Source organism: Thermobia domestica, chromosome 4, assembly GCF_964235325.1.
Source record: "Thermobia domestica chromosome 4, izTheDome1.hap1.1, whole genome shotgun sequence".
NCBI classification, from domain to species: Eukaryota; Metazoa; Arthropoda; class Insecta; order Zygentoma; family Lepismatidae; genus Thermobia; species Thermobia domestica.
The window spans coordinates 277269885-277286638 of NC_137457.1; the positions used below are offsets into that span (position 1 = coordinate 277269885).

General features: G+C 33.7%; 1 protein-coding gene across 1 annotated transcript in view; it reads right to left on the bottom strand.

Moving 5' to 3' along the window:
• Positions 1-965: 965 nt before the first annotated feature.
• Positions 966-16754, bottom strand: part of LOC145684077 (uncharacterized) — a 112526-nt gene continuing 96737 nt past the window's right edge. Inside the window, exons 11-12 of the mRNA XM_081755941.1 lie at positions 6608-6701; positions 966-4031 (exon numbers count right to left, since the gene is read on the bottom strand). Coding sequence (XP_081612067.1) covers positions 3916-4031; positions 6608-6701 — 210 coding nt within the window. The 3' untranslated portion in view covers positions 966-3915. The remainder of the gene's footprint in view (positions 4032-6607; positions 6702-16754) is intronic.

The following is a 16754-nucleotide window of genomic DNA, read 5'->3' on the forward strand; positions in this document are numbered from 1 at the left end:
GAGACACAACCCTCGGAATGAAATCCTTCATAGTTCGCGTTTTCCCTTGACCGCAAACCATCTTTATTCCACCTCTTCCCAACTGTAAAGTCATTTTCTAGGGGCAAATACGTCTGCGATGTGGCCACGGTGTTTTCTGAGGTGTAGTAATGAATTTTGGACCACTATACCTTACTTCACATTCGTACCTATAACACAACAACAGTGCAGAGTTACGAGCTGTACATTACCACATGACCTACATACGTATGCAGGATTACACATGCAAAATTTCATCGCTCTGTGATATATGAAAGTGGGTCAGGGTGAAACTTTCTCATGCACCTCTCGTTAGCCGGTAAATTTCAAAGAAATCACACATGTGCAAATTACTCAGAAACTATTGATTTGCGACCCCCGGGTTCATATAGGTGAAAATGTTCGGAAGTACTTGTAGGATATTCCCTTGCAAGGAATGCATCGAATTACCAGTCACCCTGTATATACAACATTTGAATACGTAAAGAAGAAATGGTTCGACCCAAGTCGTGTAAACTTGATAGAAAATACTATGTTCGTGGATTTTCTCGGGTTTCTCCCGCTTCTTCATTTAAGTTAATACATTATATTATTTATTTCCATTTATAATTCGTCTGCTTTATCTTATAGAGCATAATGGTTTGAACTTAAACTGAAGAGTTGTACAGTAAAGAAACCATAATCCCCCTCCAAAGCCAACTAGAGTAAAAAACAGTAATAGTTCTCCGATTGTCCTGAATTAACATGTTTAATCATTAACTATACCAGCAATCTGTGAGAAAACATTAACAATACCCGCATCCATATATAAAGCAAATGCTATAAAATGTATTCATTACGGCACTAGTTTACTATGTGAGTACTTCTAATGTAAATACAAAGTGGATGTTATTAATGAATTCTCTCTAATAAATAAATAAATAAATAAAATTGCTCAGGCATCTAGGTTATTTTCAGTCTTTATTACGAAATAAGACAATTACTGTTTTACAAAAATTTATACAAAGATTTTATCAATTTTTCTTTAATGAAATCATTTTTACCTCCTCTGCGTTACATCTGCTGTCTTGGCCATTGAAAATAAATCTACAAACAGTGCCTCAAAACAGTAAAATATTTTATCCACACCTAAGACATTAGTAGTTCTAAGTTTGTGATCAAATGTACACTATAAATTCATTAAACTTAAAACTTCTAGATCTAACTGTCGCAAATACAATTTTTGTAAGACCTTCTATAAACAATAAGGAGAAAGATCGACCAAATACTTCTTATGGAGTTAGTGTATTGCATAAGGCAAACACATGGATATTGCTGCGAAAAAATCAGTAAACAGTAATAGATATTATAAATATATGAATAAAGGGAATAAAATATAGCTCGATGAAAAGGAGAAACTAGAAGAAGGTATTTAAAATATAGAAAGGGGAAGTTATTGCTCGAAGTAACAAAAAAAATAGTGAATATGCCATTTGAGAAAAATTTGTATTCTGGTGGATATGATACGATGTGTGATAGCAGGAAAAGTAAAGATATGATGAAGAATCGAGTCGAAGGATGGTATTATAGAAACTAATTTTTACTTAAGATGACAGTGAGAAAAGTTCAATTGCAGGATCCGTCCAAAAGACTTCACCAGGATCCAATATAAAACCACTGCCCTTTCTGTGTTTCACTACAATATAGAAGCTCGAAAGCTGGCCGGCCTCAAAATTTTAACGACTAATGTTCATATACAGTGAAACCTATGTTCGCCACCATCGGTTCCATTGAAAAGTGGCCAACCTACAGAAAATAAGAGTGATTGGTGTATATTTAGAATATGATTTCTAGTATTAGTTGATTTCTTTTATTCTTTTTGGCACATATACACATTCTAATTTTCTAGTTCTTGTATAGTATCATCTACCTCTTGTTAATGAGCTGCAAGTGTTCCCCTCGGAGCGAAAGATGTTTTGAGAAAATCTTAAGAGAATTCATATCTCGAAACCTCCGCTACCTTTCCACAAGGCATTAGGTGCCAATAGTTAACAATTGAGATTATTAGCTTTAATCATGAAAATTTTTCGGAATTACTAAAGCTCGCCATCGATGAAAGGAGTATAACTATTTCCTGAATTCCTGTACGTGCTTTTTCTTATTCACATCTTCCTTCACTACCCCTTTATCAGGGTAGTATTCTGCCCATTGACCTCCAAGAACAAATAGTGGGAATCAATGCTTCTTTGTCTCCAGTCACAAATACAGAACATTTGCCTCTCATGGAAATACGAAAGAGTTAAAGAAAATAACAAAAAGGTATTTTACGTGGCCAAGGTAAGCACCTAAATTTATAATTATCATCATAGGGTAAACATTGCTTCAATGCGGCCAACTTCCAAGATAGAGAAGTGACCAACTTACAGAGTAGTAAGTAACAAACGTCCTACGGGAAAATGTAGGTTCAAGACCAACCAGGCAAAGATGAGCAGATGGCCAACTTAAAGAGGTGGCCAAGTTGACATGTTTCACTGTATATAAAACGAATAAATAAAAATAGGCGATAGAATTAGTCATTTACCAAGTTTGTTTAATATATAAATACCACTGAAGTCCGGTTGCTCCAATACTGATGTTTTCCTGAAATGCAAAATGCTTTGGTATTGTCTTCTTTATAAGAGTTTTTTAAACAAAATCTTCTTGAAAATGTTGTGTTCTCTTACACTTGTCTCAAAACCGTTGAAGGAGAAGGAATTGCTGGTCCGATGAAATCAACAAGTAACTTTTTAAATCGCAGGAGTCTCGTTCTATCAGATCTTCAAGATATTAGTAACCTCCAAGCCTTTGCGTTAATGTGTTAAAAAGTTATTTCAAAATCAATGTCATCAGTCTATATGAAAAATATCTATTAATGACAATAAATGTTGATATTGCTTTAAAATAAATTTTTGTTCTACTCCATACAACATGAATTTTTTTCAAAAGATAAATATTTTCTACATTCCAAACTTTATTTTTCTTCTTGGCTTTCCATCTAATGTTGAAGAAAGTTCTTAACCTTTTACGGTATTCCTAATATCATAAATTTGTGTATAAATATAAAGATTTGAATAAAGGTAATAAACACCTGCAAAAATTATATATATATATATATAGTTTGTGGCTATATATTAACATATTAACTTAAACAAGATAATTTAAAGACAAAACGAAAGAAGAAAAGTGACAGTAACGTAATTCGCATAGTATGTCATGTATTAGGTAGAATCGCCGCAAAGAAACAAGTATCGCATAAGTGATAACCATATTCCGTAAATTCTGACAACCCTCCCTAGAATAGCCTTTGCTCTAATACTTTGATCTACTTATTGACCAGCTATAATATTAATACTCATGAAAAACCGTGACTTCTTAAGATCTAATTCCGATTTGCAAAGATTTCTTTTATACACTTTTTAAATTAAATTCAGCTTCCAGGCATTTAATCAGAATTTCCTAGTCTCATGGGCTTCCCAGAAAGGTAGTGTTTCTGCAACTGACTAGGAGGGGAACGGAATACATGGAAACTTTCGTAAAAGACAATAATCCTGTCGGCGTTGACAGAATACTTATTATGATAATGGATGTGATTGATTCTATTGATTTGATGATATGAAATTTATATGTGAATAAGACCTCGACGATGGGTTTTAAGATTAATTGAAGAAAAATAAAACATTGTGATAAATGAACAAATTTGAAAATGTAATCACAATGGACAAACAAAAGTTCATAATGACGAGTGACACATCTATAATCCTATTCAGGACAATTAATAAATAATGAGGTATAATAAATAATATTTTACATCATTATTGCAATATTAATGCAAATTCTTTGGCTTATAAAGAAAATTTTTCCCAGGAAAGATGTTTTATATCATGGTGCGCAAGGTTGCTGTTCGTATCTCAAACACATGCCTAAATTGTCGTCCGGAGACTCCTCTCGGCTGCCTGGACCAAACAATACTTGAATGTAAAACGGAGTCGTGCTACCTAAAAATAAACAAACATGCAATAAGTCTTATCATTTTTACTACTAAATGAAACTTATTCAAAAATTAACCATCATACATTTATAGTTTTTTTTCATCTGTAGGCTAACATCACAATGATAAACACTTGACAATAATATATTTATAAAATAAACTACGGTCTCATGACGATATCACCAGTATATATATCATGTGTCTATATAGGACAGTCTGTGTGTCTGTCTGTTATTTGCGAATTTTTCAATTTTGAGCCCACCATTCAATAGGACATCAAAAACTATCTCAAAGAAGTGACGTAATTTTTCGCGTTACTCTTACCGTTTCCGAGATATTGGTTAAAAAACTTCCGATTTCGGAAGATTTAAGGAACCATATCTCGGCAACCGTAAGTCATAGAGAGATCATACTGGTGTTGATCAATATCTATGACAGTGATGAACATTTTGGTACCAAATAGTAACCGGTGGCCACTGGCCACCTGGCTACCGTTCTCCAGATATTGGCCAAAAAAAGTTCGGATTTCGGGAGATTTAATGAGCCATATCTCGGGGGCCGTAAGTCATTAAGAGATGATATTTTGCGAATTTTTCAATTTTGAGTTCTCCATTTTCAACATGTCTACGTAAAACAACATATCGTAGGAACTTTTAGCAGAATTCTTTAAACAAAACATGTGGAAAAAATTTAGTATTCAAGGAAATGCTCTTGGAGTGTTCTCAACTGGTTTACATATCGATCGTATCACTTACTATGTTTCCTTTTCAACTTATTTTCTCTTGTATTTGTACGAAATCATTATAACAATGACGAAAAAAGGGAATTGGTGAGATGGCGTTGGAGAGATTATTCTAATACAAGTCTGGTGTTACTTACAAGAATAAATTTGTTCGATTAAATCCATATATAGTATTAATGCTTTCTCACAGTGGATAGGTCCTAGATATAAGACAGCAAAATAATGACTGGTATAGGCACTTTATAAAACACTTTTCTTCATATTTCTTTTTAACTTATGATTATCAAATTATAGACCCGTCAGTATAGACAATAACATTGCAGATTGGATACATAGCCTATTTAATATAAAAGTAACAATGAACTTCACTTCTTAGCGCTGACTCTAAATTATTTCAGTTCATTGATATCTGAACAAAGAAACACTTTTGGAAATGTTATGCACATATTCTGAGTAGATGTAATCTAACACTGTTTCTCTCTACATTTGAATGGGTGTTGTCGCGTAACTGTAAAGTACTTATTTCGGTTATATCATTCCAGTCACTTCAATATTAATGAACTGTATTAAAATAAAAAAGTTACTCATTGTTTCAGAATATGAACTCTTTTATATTTTTATGTGTATTAATACTCCTGTTTGTTTACCCACTGAAAAAAAAATCATCAGATGCTAAGTAGAACTGTAAAGCACGGGAAACGGCAAAATACGAATTCAAGCCAAAAAAAAAAGCTATTGATATGCACCAAACATTACAACAAAACTGACACTTTCAATGAATTGTAATTAAAATTTCGTAATTAACATTTCGAGCTAGTCATGAAAATCATAATAAATATTTTAAGGAGTAAGAAGCTACTATGTATATCGTAAATATTTTTATAAAAAGGCCTTGTGTCCATCTTAAACATAAATTAAACATAACTTTCTTACAAGGCTGTCTGTATTCTTTATTATAAATTAACGAGAAATGTAACAGTTTCGGAAGTATATCACTTCCTTCTTCAGACTACTATTTCAACTGAAATCATTTTACTCATGATTTCAGTTGAAATAGTAGTCTGAAGAAGGAAGTGATATACTTCCGAAACTGTTACATTTCTCGTTAATTTATAATAAAGAATACAGACAGCCTTGTATGAAAGTTATGTTTAATTTATGTATATCGTATGTATATGTATATCGAAATAGTTACAAGCAGAAATTCATACCCGTTCCTATTTGCTCTTTTATCAATAACTTCTGAGCTGTTAACTCATTTCAATAAGATTTCTTTTACGTAGAATGAATGACATTCTCTGTATCTTACCGAGAATGGTATTGAAATTCGTAAATTCATTTGGAAGTTACTTATAAAACAAAATTAAGAGATATGAAAGCACTGAAATAGGATAAGCTATTTTGGATTAGAATTAAGAGCTGATTTCTGCTTCTTCGGGCTTCAGCTTAACATTTATTATTCAGATTAACAAATTCCTCGTGCTCAGTAAGTTCCAATTCACAGGTTTGCAAAGAAGGCGAAAGAATTTCTTATTCAATCATGTTCATGTTTATTAAATTGAAAGAAAATGCCTAATAACTTCAGTTTCTATGGTAACAGAAGTTCTTAAATCTAAATGAAACTTCACGAAAACCTTGACGGTAGACTGTTATTCAATTTTGAAAAGTTTAAATAAAAGCAATGACACAAACACTAAAACTATACAGTATTTAATTAGAGTTCATTAAGCTTTTTCTTCAATGTACAACGTTTCCTTTTAAGTGATATTGTAATGTTAATCTAAAAGAGGCGTGTTATCTAATATTCTTGTAGACTTGTATACATTATATACAGTACTTACTTTCTATTCTGCATGGTGTGTCACCATCATTCTCGGAACAAAAAGAGTTACCACAGTGAAGTAGATCACATACACCAGGACCTCTTGGTTCAGCCTACAACATAATATTAAGTTTAGAACCTTTCACTAGTACTTTATTACTCTTACTTTTATCATGTACCAGAAAATATGATGGTTACTAAAATACTGAAATGTTTCTTACAAACGAATAACTCCTCTCTTTCTGAACTAAATTCGTAATTTCTCAGTTTTACTTAAGACTAGTTTGATTCAAGTGAAATAGATATTTCATTTCCGGACAACCAGAACTTACCTAAAGGAAACGAAATCTTTCAGTTTTACGTCCCACGATTATGCCGGCTAGGCTAAAGGAGACAGTGATGATAAGAAATGAATGAAATGATGGAATGAAGAAAGTGGGAGAACCCCGAGGAAACCTATGCACATTGTATTTGTCCACCACAAAGTTCACTTGGCGCGAGCTGGAATCGAACCAGGAACCCCATACACCAAAGGTGAATGCTCTACCACTGAGCCACCGCGGCCCCAGAACTTACCTAAGAGGTCAAGTACATACGTAAAGATTTACATGAGCACACGTCGAAATAGAGAAAAAAAAAAAAAAAACGTTCATTTGCTTATGAAGATTATGAAGATGATTTCATTTTTCATTGAAACTATATATGGTGGACAACTTATCTGGAACATCCGTGATAACGGAGAAACCAAAAGAGGGAGAAAAGCAAAACTTTGCACGAAGCAACTACAAGAAGGGGGAAACTGTCTTACGTATTAAGCAACACCACCCACTGAACAGTGTTGTCATCCCAATATAAAGTTATATTTTTTTCAAATGGCACTACGTCAGATTATTACATATTTCAAATCAGCATATCAAACAAAAACTTATAATATCACTTTTATTATTCAGTGTTGCAAACGAAGGATGCCATAGTATCACAAACATCCAAAGTTTGGAAACCTCTATCACACATGCAGCACAACAGAAATGGACAAGACAATGCACATCGGAAGTATCTTAGCGTTGGATACTATGATTATTGTGTTACAAAAGGTTTCATGTTTCTATCTGCCTTGGTTTCTTCAGGAGACGGGCCTTAGTGTTATTCGTGGAACACACTAGATATATATATACAGGCGCGGATCCAAGGGGGGCTATAGGGGCTATAGCCTCCCCCCATTGACGCTCAGGAATACACTGGATAAAATGGGCTTCAATCTTGCTTTACACTTGATAAAGCGGCAAACTATGGTTTAGCCCCTCCCTTGATCATATCCTGGATCCGCCACTGCATATAACAGGAATTTATATATAATTTAAGGAATAAACAAATAAATGAAAAAACGGAACAAAGCAATTGATTTACAGAAAATATGCTAAAACGCTCAGGAAATTAACAATCATCTTACTTATTTTAAATTGTGACTCCTTAAAATTGCTTGCATCCAAGCTTTCGATTCTCTTTTGCAGTCTTATTTACGGTTAATACGAATAGGCATGAACGAATAAAAACATCGAAGAAATGTCATAAAGGGAAGCACTTGCAGAGGAAGAGCAGTGAAAATACTTCTTTTTAATAGCTGTTTGTAGTGGTTTGTACTCTGTGAAAAGGTAGGCTCAAGATTGTGCTTGGTTGGAGAGTTTAGCTTCTTCTTTCAGCACCGAGGCTGTGAGAGTCGTGGACCTACAGTTTAAGGTGGAATCCAAACTCCTGTAATACATTCAAATTTCAAGGCTATCCTGCATGGACCTTGTGCAATAAACGTGCGCACACTAGCCACCACACCATTGGAGAAGCCTATGCTCATGTTGTGCGTTCTTTCGTTTGGATAAGAAAGATTGCCAACTCATGTTGGTGATTTTATTGTTGTACCAATACTAAATATATTTCTTATTTACTGTGTCCGACCTTTTGTTTAACCAACTCTTATTTCTGTTACGTTTCGAAAGTTTCAAAAGATAGAAGAAAAAATTGTGTTTTGTTCTGTCTCAAAATAAAATTCTTGAGTCTACAATACTATGCTGTGTTCCTTTTAAATGTTTCGAAAGAAATGAAACCAAGTGTTCTGGTTCAACATGTCCAAGATATTTTTAACACGAATCTTTTAAATTTCTGTCATTCCTATGTAATCCTCCAAGCAGCGCTAAAATTAACGAAATACTGAAGTTATTTGAATGTTCTTAAAAACACAACATTATTTTCTTTCGAGGACAATACATTTCATCAATTGGAGGGTTTAGCCATGACCAATCCCTTCTTGAGTAACCAGCTTCTCTAACTTTTGAAAGTTTGGATCCTTAAAGCACAAGAATTAGTGTTGTGCGTTACTATATATATATGTTCATGACGTTCTGTTTCTATACAGAAATGAGTTGGATTTGTTAAGCACTAAACTAAATAAGATACACCTTAACTTGAACTTCACTTTGGATTATCAAAAGGAACGTAGACATACTTAGTCTACTACAAGACAATACGTTTGTAACTAGCGTAGGTATCAATATACATACTATAGATACTCACATTCATCAATGATTTAAGCAATTATATGAAAGAAACTTATTCTACATGCCACAATGCTTTCTTCATTAGAGTGAGATTTAAAGAAAGAAATCAACCGCTTACTGAACCTAATATATGAAAGAAACTTTATTCATGTGCTACAATGCTTTCTTCATTAGAGTCAGATTTAAAGAAACAGATCAACCACTTACTGAAGCTAATATATGAAAGAAACTTTTTACACATGTTTCAATGCTTTCTTTATTGCAATCAGTTTTAAGGAAAGAGATCCATCACTTATTGAAGCAGCAATAGTCTGAATGAATAATCTATTGTTTTTATTTTATTAAATTGGTATAATCAGGTTACAAAGAATCTAAATTCTGATAGATCTAAAATCAATATAATGTGAGCGTGTGGCCCCCCCTCACTCCCATTCCATTTTAAATTCTCCCAGTTTTCCTTGGCTGAATTGGAATGAGGCCGCATGGATTATACGTCGACGCAAACTTTGTGTTAGTTTTATCCTTTTTATGAGTTGGCAATACTGTGAGCAGTAACTTGTACTTCCGGTTGACCGAACAAAAAGGACGTGATGTGGTGATGTTCCAAAAAATAGTGCCGTAATTTCAAAAGCCATCCTAAGTTGTTTTTATTGATTTCAGAATTTTAAGTATAATATGTTAATGGCAAGATTATTTAACACCCGTGATCCATATTTTTGTTAACAATACTGCTTATAGATATTTTTTTTAAAATAATCCTTTGGTGTGATTGGAGTAAGCTAACCGACGCTAGAGGAAGAAGGCGGGAACGGTGTGCGCGAAAATGGATGCAGCAATGAAAAGAAGAGGTACTTGGGCCAGCATCAAAATCCTAAGTTTATTCACCAATCCTTTGTGAAATCGCATCAAAATAAGTCGAAGTGAACTGCAGAAATTGTGTTATTTTATATTTCAAGTAAGTTTCAGTGAAATTCTACGAAAATAATACAAAATGCCTCAAATCAGCTCCAACTAAGTACGAGCACACCTTTTTAGTTTTGTGACAGCGTTGTTGTTCAGCTCTAAACAACAAATCCAATATTGAATTTCACTCATGTTATGATAAAGGAACATGGGTAAAACAAGAGATCAATATATTTTGTAAATTGTCAATCAGTGGAAACATTGGCCAGTACATTGCCAACTACGCAGCTGAATAATGAGAATAGAAACTATGTTGGAAAACAGGACATCCCTTCGAAGAAAAATGGGAAGAAGATTCTAGAAAACTGCCCTCCAATACATCTATTGCCCTCCCCCTTTCCTTTTTCAAAATCTCCAAAGCCCCAGTGCGTGTGTGAATTGGTGATTTGTTAAGCAATTTGCCGGCTTCGTCGTTATAGTGCAAAATTCAAATTCAAGTGTTCAAAATACCTTTTTTATTTTTATTTATTTTTCCAATAAAATTCATGGGCTTGTATTCGATATGGTAAATGACAAATGAAAATCCTAAAATATAAAAATTACAGAGGTATCAAATTAAAACGTTGAAGTAAGTATGTATGTTGTATGTATAATACTTGTGTTTAAGTAAATCAGTATCATACATGCATTATGTTTCAGTTGCTCCATACCAGTTTCTCACGCAAATCACTACTGGAACGGTAAGAATATTTGGTTGGTGTAGAAATTGTACGGATGTGCATCGGGCGTGTCACTGAGCGTGGGTACGCGCATAAACTGATTTGGATCGAACCCATCTTAATTAATGACTACACGCAACTCATCCCACAATCTCTAACCACTACTGCACAAAAGAGAATTTTATACTCCGTTCCATCATTCACATTCATTACAAATGGGAATTCTCAGTGTCTAAATAAAATAATTATACTTAGTGAAATCATAATCCAGGCGTACCGATCAAGACACGAGCCCCACAGGTCGTAAGTATACCTGCCCCGAACTGGAACCGAACCTAACACAATCCAATTGTGTTATAAGAATGGCGCTCCGAAACAGGAACAGAACTCCTTCGCCGTACATGTAAAAAAAAGTAGTGATTTATGTGTAGAAACATAAAGGTATAAGGTATCTGACTCGTACTTAGAAATTTTCTGTAACTGTGAATAATGGATGCAAGTAACGTTAAGTCACTTTTAGAGGCAATTAAAGCTGAAATGCAAACTTTGCACGAGTCGTTAGAAACTAAAAGTGCTGCTTCTAATAAAGAAATGCAAAATTTACGTGAGTCTTTAGAAAGCAAAATTGAAAAATGTAATCAATCCTTGGGAGGAAAAATAGGAAAAACCGGTAAACAAGGTAACGTATGGGAATCTTTAGAAAGTACAATTAATAATTTTGGGAAATCTTTGGAAAGTAAATTTGTGGAAGTCAATGAAAGAATTGTAAAGCACGTTAACGATAAACTCCAGGCACAAATAGAAGTTGCAAAGAAAGAAATTTGGGGTAAAAGTGAAGAAAAGGGGGTCCAAGCACTTGAAAAAATTGAATCAGTTGAAGCTCCAATTGAAAAGGCTAGTTGTGCAGATGTAGAACAAGGGTGCCAAAAGGTAGTAAATGAATCAGTTTTTGTTAGCGCTTGCAATGGTAAAGAAACAAGTAGTCAGCCAGTGTCATACAAATGTAAAGGTTTAGTTAGCCAAACTGTTACGTCATGTAGGCCTAGTGTTCGTTCGAAGTTTAAACAGAAAGTAAATGCGTTGAACAGAAAATATTTGTCATGTTACGGAGGAAAATGCACTGATAGGTTTTGTACGTGTAATTGTACTAATGTAGTAATATTAATGAATGGAGGCAAGAGAATGCGCTCTTTACTCATTAGTCATATGTTGAATTTAATGGAGCTAGGATGCGTCCAAAGCACGTCACAAACAGATAAGTTTGCATGTATTCCAAGTAATGACATATGTTCGTACTTCGTGAACATAGTTAGGGTTCAGATTGACAAGAAGGAAAACGGTGGTAACAGTTCTCACTTGGTTGTGATAAATGTGTATGTTGCAAGTTTCAAGCGCATAAGGTTTTATTGTTTTCTATGCACCCAAATATGTGTAATGAATGATGAAATCAGTTCAGGCACTAGTAGCATCAATGAGAATAATGTTAGTGGAATATCATGGCACAAACAAGTTGAAAGTTGTCAAAATGGTTTTAGTAAGCTGCAGTACATATTGAGTAAATCCGTTAGAAAGTACAAATATTGGTTAAAGCGTGGTAAGCATACGCACGGTAAGAAACAAAAGTTGTGTAAATTGAAACGAAAAATAAAAGGAATGCACAAAATATTGCGATCTTTTGAAAGAATGTCAAAGTTTGTCCGTAGGAATTTTAAGAAAACCCAATGTAAGCACAAAGGCAATTGTATGGTGGTAAGTAGTAATGAAAAAAGCAATGTAGTCACTCCAGAAAAAGCACAATCAGAAAATGTAAGTGAAAAGCAAAATGAAAAGTTGAAACCTAGTAAGCGTTGTAAGTTGTTCAAAAGGTTAAAAGTCAATGCAAAAGGAAACGACATGCAGGAATTGGTCGTTAAAAATTATGATGCTGTCCGTGAAAAATGTGGAAATCAAGTGAAAAAACCGTGTCGTAGCCAGGCGTCGAAAATTCAAAACAAACGCGAGAAAAAGGCAAAAGTTAGGTTAGTCCAACGAACTTGTGCTAGGTGGCACGAGCATTCAGTAACAGCACCTACGCGTAATCACACAGGGAAAATGAAAAACCGGGTTGATCATAAAAGCAAATTCAAGGCTTCATACAAAATTAAGCAGAGAATTTTCCGCAACAAAATTTTGAAAGAAAATAAGTGCAGTAAACACAATTATAAAATATGTGGAAATTGCATGTTAGTGAAGCAATGTGGTAAGTCGAAAGTCAAAATTTCTGCCAATATACGATTTGTTGTTGCTGCTGATCGTGAAAAATCATACGCGTATGGAAAGCCAGTGTTTATCAAAGTAAATATTTGCTGCAGAAAACACACAGGCAATTGCGAAAACATGTTTATTAAACGTTTTGGAATAAAATTCAAAATTCTTGTTGTACTTGAGAAACCAAGAGTAGGAATTGGATAAAAATATGCTCGCGAGAAAACTGGACTGTATACATTTTGGAAATTTGACCGTAGCAATGTTTAAGATTCTTGAATATTACAAAAAAAAAAAAAAAAAAAATGAATGCATAATATTGATGAATGCAAAATTAAATATTTCCCTTTGAACCGTATGAAAATTAGAAATTGAAAAGATTGGCGAATTGTTAGATCCTTTAACTGGTAAATCAATTGGTTCACATTCAGTGGATAGACTTAAGGTGTGGAAACCTACGAAACAAACTCGTAAAATCTGGTTAAATCTTGCAGTAAAACATAGTTCTGAGAAATACCATGATGTAATTTCAAGCGAATTTAAAAATTCAGATCTGGAAAGCAGTGTTGAAACTGTTCTTTGCAATGCATTAACTACAACACCAGTATGTTTGTCTCAGAGTGTTCAATCTAGAAGTACTAACCAACGAATACATAAAATTTTAGAGAAATTGTTGGATATTGATAAGTATTTGAATTTTCTGTACTGTAAAAATTTATGCTCATCTGATGTATTGGAATTTGCGTTAGTAAATCTACAGAATCCTTATGTGGCACTAAATGAACAAGTGCAAGGAATGTAAAAAAAAAAAAAAAAAAAAAAAAAAAAAAGTCGTTTCATATGATATATGCAGGCATCTGTGACCCGCTATGCGACTTCCAGATGGCCGTTGATATTTCTTTTCCAAAGCAATGGAAAATTTAGCAAAGAAATATGCCAAGTCATGGAGATGAGGTCCCCCCCCCCTTATATGTGTATTGGGTAATGTAATATGTTTTTAATGCTCGGAGTAAGCTATTTTGGTAAATCCCATTCTTTATTATTTTAAGTTTTTAACCTTGTATTCTTTAATTCGGCCTCATCTCGGGGAGGTAGAACAAATAATTCATTGTGGGTAGGTCTCTTCGAAATTTAGCCAGGCAGATCCCGTCGAGTGATTAGAGAGAGTCATAACTAAATTATTACGTTGTAAAAATTTAGCTGTGAATCTTTAAGGCGCCGATAAATTTAATTAAATCTCGACAAAACGTATGTTACTCAATAGTGTGTGAAATAAAGTTTTTAATATGTAATATGTTTTAAATATTTGTTTACGAATGAGAGATTTCATTTCATATATTCGTGTTATTGTATTATTGTATTGTGTTTAAAGTTAATTAACTAATTAATAGTGCTGTTTAAATGTTGTATTTTAAAGGTTTGAAGAATGGAAATATTACATTATTAGGAGTTATTCTGAGAATTAGTTATAAGGAAGCATATATTGATGAAAAGGTTATTTTTGCATTTCATGTGTCATTTTTCTCAAAATATTGAAAATTTCATGTCTTCAGTATGATAATTATCTTTAGTGTAAGATGTTAAAACACGAGTCAGATACTTACAAAAAAAAAAAAAAAAAAAAAAAAAATTGAAAATCTTATGATCTAAGTAATAGTGTAAGAAATATATTGGTTTGATGTTAATAAATAAAATATGAATAAGATATAATATAAAATGAAACTGTAATAGATAATCGATATTATTCAACTTATATTAAAATATTGTATTATGAAAATAAATGTAATCTTATATTTACACATACAAAAGGAAAGCCCATTTAAAGTATATAGCCCATGAAATAAAAGCCCATCTACGTTTGTGTAAAATGTTAGTGAACTATAATGGATCAATATTAATAACGGAAGAAAGAAGAGGAATAATAACCGGAAAAATAACTCTAAGAAGAGGAAACCCAAGGTCCCAGGGTTCTGATAATCTTCAAAGAAGATCATCGTCCATGTCGCACGCCATTTGTGAGCGTGTGGCCCCCCCTCACTCCCATTCCATTTTAAATTCTCCCAGTTTTCCTTGGCTGAATTGGAATGAGGCCGCATGGATTATACGTCGACGCAAACTTTGTGTTAGTTTTATCCTTTTTATGAGTTGGCAATACTGTGAGCAGTAACTTGTACTTCCGGTTGACCGAACAAAAAGGACGTGATGTGGTGATGTTCCAAAAAATAGTGCCGTAATTTCAAAAGCCATCCTAAGTTGTTTTTATTGATTTCAGAATTTTAAGTATAATATGTTAATGGCAAGATTATTTAACACCCGTGATCCATATTTTTGTTAACAATACTGCTTATAGATATTTTTTTTAAAATAATCCTTTGGTGTGATTGGAGTAAGCTAACCGACGCTAGAGGAAGAAGGCGGGAACGGTGTGCGCGAAAATGGATGCAGCAATGAAAAGAAGAGGTACTTGGGCCAGCATCAAAATCCTAAGTTTATTCACCAATCCTTTGTGAAATCGCATCAAAATAAGTCGAAGTGAACTGCAGAAATTGTGTTATTTTATATTTCAAGTAAGTTTCAGTGAAATTCTACGAAAATAATACAAAATGCCTCAAATCAGCTCCAACTAAGTACGAGCACACCTTTTTAGTTTTGTGACAGCGTTGTTGTTCAGCTCTAAACAACAAATCCAATATTGAATTTCACTCATGTTATGATAAAGGAACATGGGTAAAACAAGAGATCAATATATTTTGTAAATTGTCAATCAGTGGAAACATTAGCCAGTACATTGCCAACTACGCAGCTGAATAATGAGAATAGAAACTATGTTGGAAAACAGGACATCCCTTCGAAGAAAAATGGGAAGAAGATTCTAGAAAACTGCCCTCCAATACATCTATTGCCCTCCCCCTTTCCTTTTTCAAAATCTCCAAAGCCCCAGTGCGTGTGTGAATTGGTGATTTGTTAAGCAATTTGCCGGCTTCGTCGTTATAGTGCAAAATTCAAATTCAAGTGTTCAAAATACCTTTTTTATTTTTATTTATTTTTCCAATAAAATTCATGGGCTTGTATTCGATATGGTAAATGACAAATGAAAATCCTAAAATATAAAAATTACAGAGGTATCAAATTAAAACGTTGAAGTAAGTATGTATGTTGTATGTATAATACTTGTGTTTAAGTAAATCAGTATCATACATGCATTATGTTTCAGTTGCTCCATACCAGTTTCTCACGCAAATCACTACTGGAACGGTAAGAATATTTGGTTGGTGTAGAAATTGTACGGATGTGCATCGGGCGTGTCACTGAGCGTGGGTACGCGCATAAACTGATTTGGATCGAACCCATCTTAATTAATGACTACACGCAACTCATCCCACAATCTCTAACCACTACTGCACAAAAGAGAATTTTATACTCCGTTCCATCATTCACATTCATTACAAATGGGAATTCTCAGTGTCTAAATAAAATAATTATACTTAGTGAAATCATAATCCAGGCGTACCGATCAAGACACGAGCCCCACAGGTCGTAAGTATACCTGCCCCGAACTGGAACCGAACCTAACACAATCCAATTGTGTTACAATAACAGATAAAAGATGAATTTTAATACATATGTTCCCCAGATTGACAACAGCATTATATATATATATATATATATATATATATATATACACAGTGTGGTTTATGTATAGCATTAAGCTGCTCTCCTCCACCCGGAAAGAGAAATTTGGATAAGAATA